Source organism: Synchiropus splendidus, chromosome 2, assembly GCF_027744825.2.
Source record: "Synchiropus splendidus isolate RoL2022-P1 chromosome 2, RoL_Sspl_1.0, whole genome shotgun sequence".
Classification (NCBI taxonomy): Eukaryota; Metazoa; Chordata; class Actinopteri; order Syngnathiformes; family Callionymidae; genus Synchiropus; species Synchiropus splendidus.
In genome coordinates this window covers 21,007,378-21,023,177 of record NC_071335.1, presented here as the reverse complement: position 1 = coordinate 21,023,177, position 15,800 = coordinate 21,007,378, and the positions used below count along the sequence as shown (strand labels likewise).

General features: G+C 44.2%; 1 protein-coding gene across 2 annotated transcripts in view; it reads right to left on the bottom strand.

Moving 5' to 3' along the window:
• The window catches only part of ndst3 (N-deacetylase/N-sulfotransferase (heparan glucosaminyl) 3), a 44,164-nt gene that overhangs the window by 8,981 nt on the left and 19,383 nt on the right, over nt 1–15,800 (bottom strand). For both annotated transcript variants that reach the window (XM_053855217.1, XM_053855216.1), the window contains exon 6: nt 6,319–6,447. In XM_053855217.1, coding sequence (XP_053711192.1) covers nt 6,319–6,447 — 129 coding nt within the window. The remainder of the gene's footprint in view (nt 1–6,318; nt 6,448–15,800) is intronic.

Sequence of the window (15,800 nt, the reverse complement as noted above, 5' to 3'; positions counted from 1 at the left end):
TTGTAGTGAGATGTAGATCTTGACAAGATAAGGTCACAGCAGATCTAAAGAGCATTTGGTGTGTTAAGAAAGAAACACCTGTTGAATAACTACACTCAGACGTACAGACGTGTAAAAGTGTCTGAGGTCTATCGCTGCATTGCAGTTGTGCTTGGAACAGGAAAAGTCTGAGTTACATCCTCTCAGTGACATCACCTGATGTAGGATTTCCTAGTCGGAATGAGGGAGAATCCTCACGACACAATCCAAGATGGCTTCCCCAAATGTAAACTGGAAGTACAGTGGTACCTTGGTTTTCGAACGTCTCGGAATTCGAACAAATCGGAGTTCGAACAAACACTTCGAGTTTTTTTTGCTTCGGATTTCGAACGAAAATCCAGAACTCGAACGCCCCCGAAATAAACCGGAAAAAACATAACGTGCGCGGACCGATCAGCTGACCCACGACACACTTTGTTATTGTGTATAACGCAGCCTCTGTATGCAGACGGTAGCTACATTTACTGACTGTTTTTTCTTCATATTGAGGTGTAAAACCTTTCCTGTCTCCACACTGGACCGTGGTAGAGTGTCACAGGGGAGGTGCTGGAGCGCTCACTCCAGGGTTTGATGTCCTGTTGTGGGCTGGAGCTGGGACAGGGATGAGGCCAGTCTGGGACAGAGCCTGACTTGGTTTATGACTTTGTCACAGCCAAACTGCACAGAAGCGCACATTCAGAGCTGGACACGCACCGGGCACCTCTTCACTTCTGGAGAGACCTCACTCACTCGGCAACCCCTCCCACATGCAGCAGCCACACACATAGAGGAACAGCGCACCTGCAGCGGACACTCTGGAACGTCACTATCTTTTTTTTCCAACTTTGATGACCAGAACGAACAGAACTCTTACAGCTCCAACTTCCCACTTAGGGAAATGGAATGCAGCAGAAATTGGGCCCTACAAGTCATTTAATGTGGCCCACTTTAAATAAATGCATTTATCACTATGTGCAGTGGAAAATTTAGCACACAGGGAATTAGATGACCTCAAATGGATGTTGACATTTTCAACCACAAAGAAAACAGAATTTAAGCTTCGCTTTTTCTGGTGGGAGGGATGGATGGAAACAATGAATAAAAAGTTTAATGCCAAACTTCAATCATTAAAACAGACTGATATCACATTGTGTGGTGACTAGTGACTTGTAACTCACAATGAACAATGCAGGTTCAATCCAAATGATATTTTTGGAGTGTATTTCATGATCCAGCATGCGGCTCAACAGATGAAAGAAAAATCACGAGGTGTAGCGCTTCCTTTATTTTCCCCTCAATGAGCACAGATCAGTTTAACTCCAATGTTTCCCATAAAGCCAGGGGCGGAATACACCCTGTGCTGGACGAACAGGGAAACTCGGCAAACTCTTCATCAAAACAAGTGCAGCTAATCGGTCATGTATTTCACATGGGTAAACACAAGAGGCTTTTCTGTCCTCCGCTTTACTGAACCACATCAGATATTTGAAAACGCCAAAATGAACTTCCGTGGCTAGCTGCTTTTTTGAACACCGGGATGTTGATCAAAAAGTGATTGATGGTCCTGTCAGAGCTCTCAGCACCCTCTCACGCCTGGCCACCAGGCCTTCTCCACAGTGGCGCCTGAAGGAAGACGGGGGGCGGAGGGGAATAGTTTGAGGGGATCCGACGGTTATTGAACAAGGGTACATTAATTATAGAGGCCGGGCTTAAGTACCGGCTGCCAAATGAAAGAATGGCTGAGAGACAAGCTGATTGTGTTTGGAAGTGGAGAAGTGCGGAAGCAAAAGAGGTGGAAAGGAAAATGAGCATGGGAGGATGGTATGAATTATAGAGCAAAAGGCAAACACATAAAAACCCCAAACCGATGCGGTGAAGGGCTCAACTCACCATACTCTCTATATACCCTTTCAAGCCTCTTGCATCGTCTTCGCCTCCTAAATATTGGAGAGCCTTTGGTCCCGTATGTGTCTTTAATAAAGAATTCCCTGCTAATAATTTAACAGCGGATCATTCTTCGCCGGGAGGGGGGGGTCGATCATTTTAAGGGGGCTCAAAAGTGTCCCTTGTCTTTCCCTCCGACACGTCTTTCTTCTTTGTTTTTTGTTTTTTTTTGCCTTCTTCACACTGACTCAGTCATCCCAAAAAGTCTCGTTTTTTTTCCCTTCCCCAATCTCGCACTGACCTAGATGTTCTGATGAGGCATGTCAGTTCAACATAGAAACATCTCCTTCAAAATCCCTGTGAACGAACACACACACACACACACACACACCCCACCCCCCGACATGATGGGTTTTAGAGAAATTGCTTGCTTAACTGGCCCATGTAAAAACTTCATTTAAGCATCCATGCGCTCTTCCATCCCCTCATCTCCCTCCACCCATCACTTTAGTCCCATTCATTCACTCATAGCAATGAATTCATTCAACAGTCTGCAGAAAGTGTTGGGACCTTTAACTCTTTGCTTGTGCAAAAATTCATGAGCAGGTTTCTTATGAAATGTTGTACTTTTTATTCTTTTTCAAAGACTGAACTGTTCATGCTAAAATATCTTATCGACAGCATCACTCCACTTGGTAAAGTATATTTAACTATCCCAACTGAGGAGGTTATGTGATGCTCCGTCATTCATCTATAAGCAAAATAACCATAAATGTTCAGAGATTTTCAGGACAAGGAAGTAGTGATGAAATTCTGGTGGTGTTCCAGATCACCGTCTGAACTGGTGAACTGAAGAATTGGACACAAAGCACTCTGAGGAAGCTTCATATACTGCCACCTACAGTGCCATTGAGGTCATTGCCATCATGATGTGTTGAACTGTATTGACAGAATTTTCTATTGTCCCTGGTGTTTCTGGACTGAGGGCAATAACCAGGGACCGTGAATGGGAGGCACTCTTTCCTCCACTCCCACCATATGGCCCCAGATCTCAGTTCCAGTGTCTACTCAAACATGCATGCTTTGCTGGGACTCTTACCTAAATGAAGCGCGCTGCATCATGAAGACTCGTCGAATGATCTATCAGCTGTGTTCTCGCCAAACCTTTCTGAGTTAAAGAAGCTGTACTGCAACGTGATATTGGCAGGAAGCTCTGTTTTTTAGTTCTCGCTCGTGATGGGTCGATGAGGTTTCATGAAACAGTGTCCTGATTTTTCCGAGGCCACCAGATGGTGCTGTCTACTGTAAAATGTTTAGACTTGAACAACTCATTCATTTCTAAACCAAGAGCTCCATCTAGTGGCCTCTGGAAATGAGGACACTGTTTCATCAACCCTGCAATACTGTTTCACGATACCTCATCGACCCATCACTAGTTACCGCCATTTTAAGTTTGGTCACGCTCCTAAATTTTAGTCGGAACAGCAATGTGGCTGCAATAGCAATAGCCCCGACCACCCTCCTCTCAACATCACACACTAAACCTTTCTTTTCTGCCGTAAACTCTCTCAGCAGCAACTGAGACTCGAATTCAAATGAAACACAGACCTACTCAGAATCTTCAATAAAGATTGACAGATTCAAACTTTGCCCATCTCCAACTCCCGCGCAGCATTGCTGATGCTTAATTCAACAACTTCAACACCGTCTCCCCAACTCTAATTTCAATCTAACCCCCGTCCCTTTAAGTGCATTGTCTTCTCTCCTCGCTCTCTCTGCAGCCGCCGCGCTTTAATCAGCCAGTAATTTATAGCTGAACTCTTCGATTCAATTTACCTTCCCGCCTCGAGTCTTGATATGAGACTCATTTGCCATTCCCCAGTCTTTCCCAGCTCTATTTTCACCTTGCAGAATTAGGCTGTCTCTGATTCATACTTCTGATGTGTGTTGACACGCTGCCAAATTAGAAGCCCAGATCGGCAGAAGAGACAGGAGGAGAGGGAAAATATGGAGTCAAATGCATCGGTGGAAAACAGTCACACGGGAGAAGCCAAAGACAGGAGAAATGAAAATAAACCTGTGCTAAAATAGAAAGCCACCAGAGCCCAGGACGGGCTGCAACAGGGTGAAGAATGTGAGTGAGAATTGTTTGAGGAAAAAAAGGGAAGAAACGTGCTGCTATTTGGTGCGAAGAGTCAGGTGAGCATGTTGACACATGTTGAGCATCATGTACCACAACACTCTTTCTGCTGAGATAAAAAAAAATAGCCCGGTCAACAACTGGAGTCAGTCGTATCTGCACAGGTTCTGTGTCGGATACGACCACACAGATCCGCCATTTTCCTCACCGTATCCAATAGTTTTTGAACCGGGGTTCAAGTGCACATACATTTGAAAATGCTGGATCCGTGTCTCCGTATGGACACGACGATGGCATCGCGACTGCCTCTCCTTGAAACTACTTGAAGCTACTTCACAATAATAACTTCACATTAATAAGTTATTATTAATACTCTGATATAGTGTGCAGCAAATGACCATGCGTTGCAGGTGAGAGGCCCACTTCGACAGAGAAGTGTGTCATCAACAAACAATACAAACACTCCAACAAAAGACTTATATTTTGAGCGAACGTTCATTTCCTCAAACCAGAACAGGAAGTGAAATTGAAGCCGATTTCTCTCTGTGAGCTGCTGGAAATTTGAAAAATGTGGGGGCGCCACTACAGTCCTGGCATACGTACTACATCATTTTCGATGGTTACAGCGGATCCGAGAACTTTGGAAAATGTTTGGGTGACTGTGTCTCTGTGTGGCTGTAGCCTCAGTCATCGCGTTTGGAGAGAATGTAGCTCTTACAGCAGTCGCGGCATCCAGGTGTGATGCCTAAGTCCCGCCCATCTACCTCCACCTCATGGGACCCAAGTCAACAAAAATATGAACGGGAGTCAGTGGAGAGATGAAAGTTCTTTTCTGATCCCGCTTGAAATATGCCACAGATCTCACGTATGATGTCTGTGAATTTGAAAGATACTAATGCTGTGAGAGCACTGCTTTTCAACCGAAGTCGCTTTAGGTTTTGTGTGATGTGTAGTAGCGAACTACCTTTTATGATGGTTTAGTACCTTTAGATTTGTTGTCCAAATAATTACGTGTTTTCACATGCAAATAAATTCATGACTTAACAAATAAATTTCCTGACAAAGGTAGTGGAAAATCACATGATTATTTATCATTTAAATTGAGGTACAGCATGTGTGTGATCCAGAGCATGAGAAAATAACTTTCATCAACACTCCAGTTTTTCTCCGATCTTAGGTCCCACGGACCGACCAGAAGGGACGGAGACTCAGGCTCCCTATTCGCTTCAAGATGTGCGAAACAGACCGTTCATCCATGCAATGCTTCGAGAAGTCAGATCGAGGAACATAAATACATAAACTACAATTGTCCTCTCACTGCCGCAGCTACAGCACAAGCAAAACATTGACCCCTGAAGACGATATTGGAGCGTTTAAAAAGAATCAGCGATGCCACACAGGGATAATCTGTGAGCCTCCCCACATGTCTGGAAGACAAAATCCCACTTTCAATGGAAGATTAGAATGAAGTTTATTGTAAGCCTTTGTATGGAGGTTTACGAACACTTCATTTGGACGTGCTGTGGCGCCATTATTTTCAATGTGTTTTGGCTTTGTGATCAAAGGTCGGAGCAGGTAGGTGCTGTCATGTCTGCCTTCAGAGGACAGCATGAGAACACATCTGACAGGGAAAGAGGAGAGAATAAAGAACCACGCGCGGGCAGCAAAAACAAAGGAGGGAAGAGCAGGGAGAGATGAAAAGGGAAATAATGTCAAGAGCAGAGAGCGAGAATTGGGCTGTTGCGAGCAGTGACGCTTTACTCTGATCTTCATTGACTTCTGACAGCTCCTGTAGTTCAGAGCCTGTAGTCGGCTCAGTGTCCCTGACAAGAGGTCTGCGTGCGCGCGTGTGTGTGTGTGAGAGGCAGCGATCCAATCAGAGGAGCGACTGTTCGGGAGTAATCCCTGTACCTCGCTCGCCCTACCTTTAAGTCTGAGCATGCATTGGAACCTTAATTCAAAGCCGAGTCAAGTTGATCCGGCGGAGCACAGCAGGGGCAGGGGAGGAAACGTGTGCATGTACAGCGCCCCCCCCTTCCCCTCCCCGCCTGTGTTGAGACCTAATTTAAAGTGGGGAGACGAAACACAAGTCCTCAGTGACAAGTCACCCTGGCAGCGGAACAGACACGCCAAGAACAAAAATAGCAATGAATGAAGCGGAATAATCGTGGGAGATACTGTAGCTGACTCTCATAGGTGGAGGAACCGAAATAGAACCTCAATATTTCTCACTGTACCCACAGACATCGTGTGCCTCGTGTGTGTGTCTGACTCACCGGGTTCAGCAGCACCGTGAGGAACAGCTCTCCGCCTTGGATGCTTTTGTCCAGCTCCTTGGGTCCGCCGGGATATTCTTTATAGTAGATGGTGTGAGTGAACAGGCCACACGTCTGGCGAGGCAGCACCTGCACACATTTTAGAGCCGAAATGATGAGTGGATTGTTTCAGCCGTGTCTACAAAAACATCTCGGAAGTTCATTGAAGATTGAGGGAGAGGTGAGTGGAGCTTTCTCATGGTTGCCTGGCAACTGTTGGAAAGAGTCACAGGACATACCTTCCCTTATCTTCAATGCTTTTATCCGGTAGTTAGTGATGTTGTGACCGTCTTGTTTGGGGGTGATTTAGCACAGTAGTGTTCTCTTTTTTTCAAGGGTTTTACCGAGGTGCCTACTTTAAGAGGCGTCCTGTAATGGACACCGGTGCCAGAGCGTGATTCTTCTGCGCTTTCGCTGCAGCTCTCCCTCCTTACACCATGTTATTACACTTTTGGATCAACTAAAATATTTCTCAACAAGGTCTATATTGTCCCTAACCTGCCATGTTGTTCCCTGACTAACCCCTCCACTGTTATGCAAACAGTGCCGGACACTCAAGCCAACCCGAAGAGCTTCTTTCCTCACTTTTTGTTTGAAAAGTTTCTCCATGTTCCACTTCTACAACATAACCTTTGCTGAATGAAATCTCTTTTTGGTCGTATTGTGAACCCCTTCACTTCGTTCTTCACTCTGCTCCTCATGTCACATCTCATGGCTCTCTTTAAAGTCGAGGTGAGTTTGGCGACAAAGACAGTTTGGACCAGTGGTTCTCAACCTGCCAAGGTCAGGAACCCATTGTCACCCGTGAATGTCACGCCACCACCCAAATATAGACCCATTTTTGGGTCCAGACCCGCCAGTTGAGAATCACTGAGGTACATGGTTTGGAAATGACAAGACTCTGACACATTCTTACTAAAATACAGGCGTCAAATATCACTCAAGTCCAAGTGGATTTTTGCATCCGAGAGTGACACTGAAGGAGGCCGTTTCGTCATATTGAAACTGTCATTGTGACATCATAGGCAGGAGGGGTTCAACGCCAGGCAGATGATCCAGACAGTCCAACCCACGTCTCACCTTTGCTCTTCATTTGATCACGTTCCCCGTTGTCCGTGGTGTCAGGTATCAAATGAGCTCATCCTGCTGAGGCTTTAGCTGGAAGCGTCGGTGTCAGTTTGCCCCGACACCAAAGCTCCCCCCCCTCAAATTCCCTGAACCCAACCCTTCCTTTAGAACATCACATGGAAGGAGATACATTAGTTTCAACACAAACACTGATGCAATGACATGATGTGACTCCTTGGTGTGTCTCAACAGTTGGAAGTTTGGAGAGACCGCATCAACCAGTAAGGCTCATGGATGTGTTGGATGAAGACATGAGAAGGATGGATGAAGGTGGAAGGTGTCCAAAAGGCAGAGAGTGAGTGCTGTTCTTGTGCGATACAAATAAGCAGCGGAATCAATATTTCATGGTCATAGTACTACTGAGTCTGAGGTGAAAACACTTTCAATACAATATATATTTTACTTCATCTTCTTGGCTTCTTCTGAGAGCAGGATGTGTTTTCACTGTGATCCTCCGCATTAGCTTCATGTGATCAGCACTGAAACTTTGTTGCAGAGCAGCAAATTCAAAGGCTTGTCAGCTTCACGTTTTTCAATCCGATTGTTGCATGCGACTATTTTTCGACAATACATTTGAGGCTCATCTCGACTGCCACGTCGTCCTGCGACAGCTCCGACACGCGAGCAGGAGAGTGAAAACCCTGCCGGCTCAGACTGAAAGACATGAATCTGATTCAGTGGCAGAAGAAGATTCCACTTCAGATGTTGAAATCCACTTCACATGTCCTCATATGCAGAAAAGAAATGCGTCGGCGAATTTCCAGGTATTAAGAGCCACATTTTGTGACCAGAGAAAGCATTAAACCTCAGACATTGGTATTCCAAAACATAACTCGTGAGAAGTACTGTATTAGAAAGAAGTACTGCAATTAGAGTATCGTCAGAATATTTCAGGAAATATTTTTAAAAACCTTCGCCAGCTTCCAGAGTATCCTGACAATTGTTGCCTGGACACAAGGAACAGGGACGATGCAACAAATTCATCTTGTGTGTTTTAATTCCTAACCCAATAACCACAACAGCACTTAGTGATGGGCAGATGAGGTATCATGAAACAGTATTGCAGGGTTGATGAAACAGTGTCCTCACTAGATGGCGCTCTTGGTTTAGAAATGATGTGAGGCTTCATTGAATCAGCTGTTCAAGTCTAAACATTTTACAGCAGACAGTGCCATCTGGTGGCCTCTGAAGATCAGGACACTGTTTCATGAAACCTCATCGACCCTTCAATACTGCGTCATGAAACCTGATCTACCCACCACTACCAATAATAGTTCACGCATCTCACCGCAGGGCTCTTGTTTGCACGGGTGATGCTGAGGCGGACACTGGAGGCTGGTATCTTCCAAAATACACCTGCTGGGTGTTATGGTGAGTCAGTATTTACAAAAGCGAGAGAAAGCAATAATGAATTCTTTTTACTGCAAGCGCTACACAGACACATTTTTATTTGTGGCAAACCAAAAGCACACAATCCAACATTTTTAACAGACTCGGTTCTCAACTATAGAGATGACCTTCTCCACTGTGGAACCTAAAAGCAAGAGAATGGAGCGCTGCATGTGAGATCAACCAAACGCTCAAAAAGGGGGCAATTAAAAAGCTTAAGATGCTTAGTTTGCAGATTCACATATTTAGCAGTGCGCTACACTTTTCTGACAATCTGGATCAAAGTGAATAACAAATCAAGTACACTGGGAACACAATCTGACGCCGCTCCAAAGACTCATGAATGTGGGCCAGTGGGCCACTTCTTGATGTGAAGGACCATGCTGACTTATGTCAGAGCCTTTTCTTCATTGTCTTTCCATCCCAAAACGTACTTAAGAGGTGCTCTGTAGTGATGGGGAGCTGGGGTTTCGTGAAACAGTGTCCTGATTTTCAGAGGCCTCCAGATGGTGCTGTCTGCTGCAAAACGTTTGGATTTGAACTAATTCAATGAAACCTCACATCATTTCTATTTACCTCACATCATCTGTATAATTGCTTTGCAGCTTTCAGGAAAGGTAGTTTTAGCTGAGCGACGTCAAACCAGCAGACAAGCCAAAAAAGTGACATGCTAATGCTAAATGCTAACAGTAATTTAGGTGCAACTTCCTCGAGTACATCTTTGGGTGCAGTATGGCAGTTGAAATTGTGGTAAATAGTCAGATTTGAATCGAGTTTTAGCCTTTTGTGTGTTTCCTTGGAGAGAAGCCGACACATGTACAATGACTCCGTGAATAGTAATATGTCGTCAGCTTATACTTGAAATAATACATTTGAAAATGACTAACATTCAACTCATATCACAATGAATTTGAGTAGACATTTTACACACAACCAGCGATGGGTCGATGAGGTTTCATGAAACAAGTGTCCTGATTTTCAGGGGCCACTAGATGGTGCTGTCTGCTGCAAAATGCTAGGACTTGAACTCATTCAATGAAACCACACATAGTTTCTATTCACCTCACATCATTTGTATTATTCAAAGCCTTTGATCTGCACTCGTTTTGCAGCTTTCAAGAAAGATAGTTTTAGCTGAGCGATGTTAAACCAGCAGGCAAGCCAAAAAAAAATGAGCTAATGCTAAATGCTAACACTGGGATGAGGTGATATCGTCTTCAAGTACAGTACGGCAGTTGAAAGTGCGGTAAATAGTCAGATATTAATACACTTTTAGCTTTTTGTGTGTTTCCTTGGTGATGTTGGACACACACGGACACATGTACAATGACTCTGTCAATCGTAGTACGTCATCAGCTTATGCTCAAAAAAGTACATTTGAAAATGACTGTCATTCAACTAATAATATAATGATATGAGCAGATGCACCAAGTGATGTGTAGATGAGGTTTCATGAAGCAGTGTCTTGATTTTCAGAGGCCACCAGATGGTGCTGTCTGCTGTAAAATGTTAGGACTTGAACGACTAATTCAATGAAACCTCACATCATTTCTGAACCAAGAGCGCCATCTAGTGGCCTCGAAAAATTTGGACACTCTTTCATCGACCCTGGAACACTGTTTCATGACGCCTCACTACCTGTCACCAGTTAACAGAGGCAGTCGCAGGGAGAGGCTGCAGTCCAGCAGCAGAACAACAATCGACGACTTCGATTGACTTTGTCACCAGGACGAGTCGTAGACCAGAACCTGCCAGATAATGTGGGAGTACTTCAGGCCTTGTTAAACATGGCTCACTTGTGGCAGTCACAGACAACTCCTCCGTATACAACCTCTGGACCGGAGCCTGAAGTTGGGCTGCGTGTCCCATCTGAGAGGGAAATAACTGGGAGTTTTGTGCGACTCATTTAATAATTTAGAAGCCACAAACGCATGACAGAATTCTGGGCACTGTTCGAAAAAATAAAAAATAAAGAATGGAGGATTTTAATTTACCGCAGACGTGCTGAATGCAGATATTTCTTATCGCACTTCTGCGACATTTTATTTGGCTAGAATAAAAAAAAAAGGCTGTGAAGAGGCCTTAATTGTGAACTCTATGAGGAGCACTTCTCGGCTTGAAATAGAGAGTAAAGTCTGGAAGCCAAGATATTGGTTTATCTATAAAACACTGCAGACTCATTCAGCCTATACACACAACACACACAGACACACACCAGTCAGAGGAGTGAGGGAGAAGGCCACCAGAGCCACAGACACTCAGCACTATTTCACCAAACCAATTATCCACAGAGCTATAGCTCAAACTGATATAGGACATTTTAAAAAGAAATACACACCAAACACACACAGAGTGCACATGCGTGCGTGGGCGCACACACACCGACACACACAGCACAATCCCATATTTCAGTCTGATTTGTTCTGATACTGTGGGTCCAGTGGGTGGCTCTCAATCTGCTCGCGGAGAAACACAAATGTCAATTTTACAGCCATGGGACAACTTCCTGTCCTCTTCTGAGCAAACAAAGACAGAGTGAGAGTCGCGGGAGGAAGAGGAGAAATAAATAACACCGGGCAGAACAACTGCATGTTGCTTCTGAGCGCACGTAGGTTTGTGGTTCAAGTTGCTTGGGGTGGGACGGGCCCATGAAATGGGACAGAACACCTGGAATCTCAAATTAGTTTTGCGCTGAACTGAAGCTTGATTTGTTTTCATCGAGCTGCAACAGGACCAAGGGGATGATTTGAAAAGAACCAATAAGAGTTCAGGGGGGGAATGTGGGGACTTTCAATCTGCCTGCCACTTCTCACCCGCCTCCTCACCTTCACTCTAAATCCCTCCAGTGTTTTCCCTTTGTTTTTGTTTTGTTTTGTTGGGAGGGGTGGGACCTAGCGATCGGTCGACGTCGGCTATGGTGACCGATGTTTCGACACCTTTAAAACTGTGATGGGAATGTAGCAATTTGCATAATACACGTTGAGCAATGGAAAAGGAGTGAAATGAAATAAAAGCCTTTTAATGGTCTCTGAACTGTATAGATGCTTTAAATATGTGTTTAACTGAATAATGCGTCATATTACGAATAAATGTCTAGAACCTTCGCGTGCAAGTAAACTGACACTATTCCATCTTGATGCTGAAGGCACAAACATCAAAAACTCGACGCTACAATTTATCCTGATTATTTATTCTTTCTCAAACTGACAGACAGACCTCATGAACATGTCTATCATGAGACGCATATTTTGTCCACTTGAGGCCACCGTAGCGCTACATGCCTGTGTTGTTGAGGTTAAAATGACCGATGAATATGTTTCTTTCTCAGACTGCAGTGTTAATTCTTTCTCAATTTCATCACCAGTGCCGCCAGGGTCCTTCTCTCTCGTCTCCCTCTCTCCTGTGCTGGCGCATCGCCATCGCATATATATGTCATGTAAATGCAAAGGTTTTTGAGCTGATTCACTAAAAGGACAACTTTCATGTGTTAATCCTCATAGTATTCAAAACTGGTTAACTGAACTGAGCTCCTGTGTGGCCATGGACTTCGAACAAAACAGAGTTCGAACAAAAATTTCTATATATATTTTGCTTCGGAACGAAAATCCAGAACTCGAACGCCCCCGAAAAAAGCCGACGAAAACATAACGTGCACGGAGCGATCAGCTGACCCATGACGCGCTTTGTTATTGTGTATAACGCAGCCTCCGTTAGCTACATTTACTGACTGTTTTTTCTTCATATTGAGGTGTAAAACCTTTGGACCGTGGTAGAGTGTCACAGGGGAGGTGCTGGAGCGCTCACTCCAGGGTTTGATGTCCTGTTGTGGGCTGGAGCTGGGACAGGGATGAGGCCAGTCTGGGACAGAGCGTGACTTGGTTTATGACTTTGTCACAGCCAAACTGCACAGAAGCGCACATTCAGAGCTGGACACGCACCGGGCACCTCTTCACTTCTGGAGAGACCTCACTCACTCGGCAACCCCTCCCACATGCAGCGGCCACACACTTAGAGGAACAGCCACCTGCAGCAGACACTCTACATTCACTCCTACAAAAGACTATGTTAAGGCTTGGAACGCATTTTCCATTCATTGTAATGGGAAAAATTGATTCAGATTTCTATTATGTATTTTCATTTATTTCATTCATTTATGTTTTTTTTGTAAATAGTTTCTATAAATAATAGTATTTTTCACACAGCCAAGATGTGTATGTGTATTGATATGATTATTATTGTGGCTGATATGAATGACTAAAAATATTGGAAAAAAAGGACAACTTTCTATCTCCTATAGATATTTTGTATTGAATTGATGCAGTCCTCCGGGGAGCACAGCGCCCCCTCTGGAGCACTGAGGGGGAAACACTATCGGCAAACACCATTGTCCACACAGAGGCTCCCACGCCTTTCAAACTTCCATCTTATTCTTCAGCCAAAGCCAGTTTCGCATCCAGCGACCAATGTTGAGTGATACAAACTGTGATGGACACGGAGACAATAACTATTTCATCTCAAATGTGAACACTGATTATTTAAAGAGCTAACTGAAAAAAAAGCATGCTTTTGGGACGTCATTTGCATTTGCAACATAAAGAGTGCTGCAGCTCATTATTTCACCAAGTGGTCTCTGGTGGGGATTTCTCCCACTTTGATCGTTCCATACCAAGATAACTGCTTTTGTTGGCGCTGCGCTGAAAAATGGGGAAATCTGTTGTTCAACTTTGGTGGAGGAGAGTCGGGTGTCGACGGCCTTTTCAAATCATAATTGCTCCTTTCACCTAAATCCACTCTGCAGCCCGCGACAACAAGCCAACAGTTTGTCGTTCTCACGTTCATTTTCGCAGATTCCTATTGAATAATAGCACATGATTATCTGTCAAAGAGACAGATGATGGAGAGCAGAATTAAGGGGTGTTTTGTTCGCAGCGCCCGAGACACACTTCAAGGACTCATTAGGAAAGTGACAGAGCTCTCAAGTGGAATTGTTTGCTGGAAAGAGAACAACTTGGGATCTCTGCTCCGGTGTCAGATTTGATCGGCTCTTTTGTCACGACGGACGTGTCGGGCAGGTTGACAAAGAGGCTGACGGACATTTGAAAGAAAATGAGGAGGTGAGGCATATGAATGTGTTATTGTTGCCTTCGGAATTATAATCATAAAACCATCAAAGAGCAGCCTGGCGTTGCCTTGTGTGTTCGGTCGCCCCGCGGCTGTTTTAATGGCTTCAACAGTGGCGAGACACGCCCCCTCAAGCCCACAGACAAATATCCAGCTGCATTATGTTGCTGTTAAATTATGAATGAATGACAGGCTGAGTGGCAGAAGAGAGAGGAGTGCGCCAAATTCCTTAATACGCACTGAACAAATACACAACATCATTGATTTTGTTTGGTTCACCACCACGTGAAACCATCGCCCGCTCATTTTCAGACCATACGCAACACCAACTGCTCATAAAGTTTCTGTAAATGACATTTGTCGTTGCACTCAGAACTTGTTGGTAGGTGGCACTTGGAGTCAACTGGAGGAATGAAAATGAAACATATGATTTCAGAATGAGCTTCAGAGTAATGGACAACCAAAATATCCCAGCCACATAATACGCGCTTGTATTATTATGATGTTTCATGAAACACTGTCCTGATTTTCAGAGGCCACCAGATGGCGCTGTCTGCTATCCAACGTTTGGACTTGAACAACTCATTCAATGAAACCTCACATCATTTCTAAACCTAGAGCGCCATCTAGTGGTCTCAACACCAACCCTGCAATACTGTTTCATGACACCTCATCTACACATCACTAGTAATTGCTATGAATGCTTGTTTCCCTAGGCAAGACCAAGTCTAGAAGAGTCTTTCTTTTACACAATATACTGACCTCGGCATCAGGAAACATGGGAGGCAAAACGTGATTTAACTGAATGCAACGCAGATGGGACGCAGAAGTCACTTGAGAATAGACACTATTTGATGCATTACGAGTGAGAATATGTTGAGATCTAACTCCACATCAAAGTTCAGATTTCAGTGTTTCAAAGTATTTATGTGCTTTGCATCCATAATTCCAAGTGACAATACTGAGTTCTGCTAACTCACAGTGATGGGCAGATGAGGCATCATGAAACAGTATTGCCAGATCGATGAAACAGTGTCCAAATTTTCAGAGGCCACTAGATGGAGCTCTTGGTTCAGAACTGATGCAAGGTTTCATTGAGCAAGTCCAACCATTTTACAGCAGACAGTGTCATCTAGTGGTGAAAAGCAGGACACTGTTTCATGGAGCCTCATCGACTCATCAGTACCGTCCTGACTGAGCAAAGCTGGGAAGCCATTGTTTGCACTTGATCTGAAAAAATACACGTGTTCGGAAAAGAAATGGATTGTTGTTCAATTGAGGCATATTTTGTGGATCTATATCGAGCAGAATTAATTAATTCAATTCATATTTTTATATATATATTTTTTAATTCATTCCTACTTTTCAGTTGCAACCTAGTGGACATGATGTGTTTGATTTAAGTAGCTTACAAACAAGCTGTAAAGGCACCATGTTTTGAGTGACCTACATCTGTGCTGTAATCCTTTCATTATAGTGGATGTTGTCAATCATCCATGTCAAAACAGGGAAAATGTCACTTCATGTTACAGATTTTTAGTTCACACACATTTCCACAAACACAAGAAACACTCTCATTTAAAGGCTGAAAAAAAGTTCTCTCCATTGAAGCTGCATCATAGGTGAACGCAGTCACAGACACATCGATAAATACGGTCATCGCTTCCTGTTTCTGTCGAAGTGGAGCAACAATGACACGAGGACCGCGTGCGGCATTCGGGGCCGCACATCAGTCTCCCTGCATGTATTAAAACATGCCACTTGATCAAAGAGAATTTATGGATGAGCACTTGAATGAGCCTGAC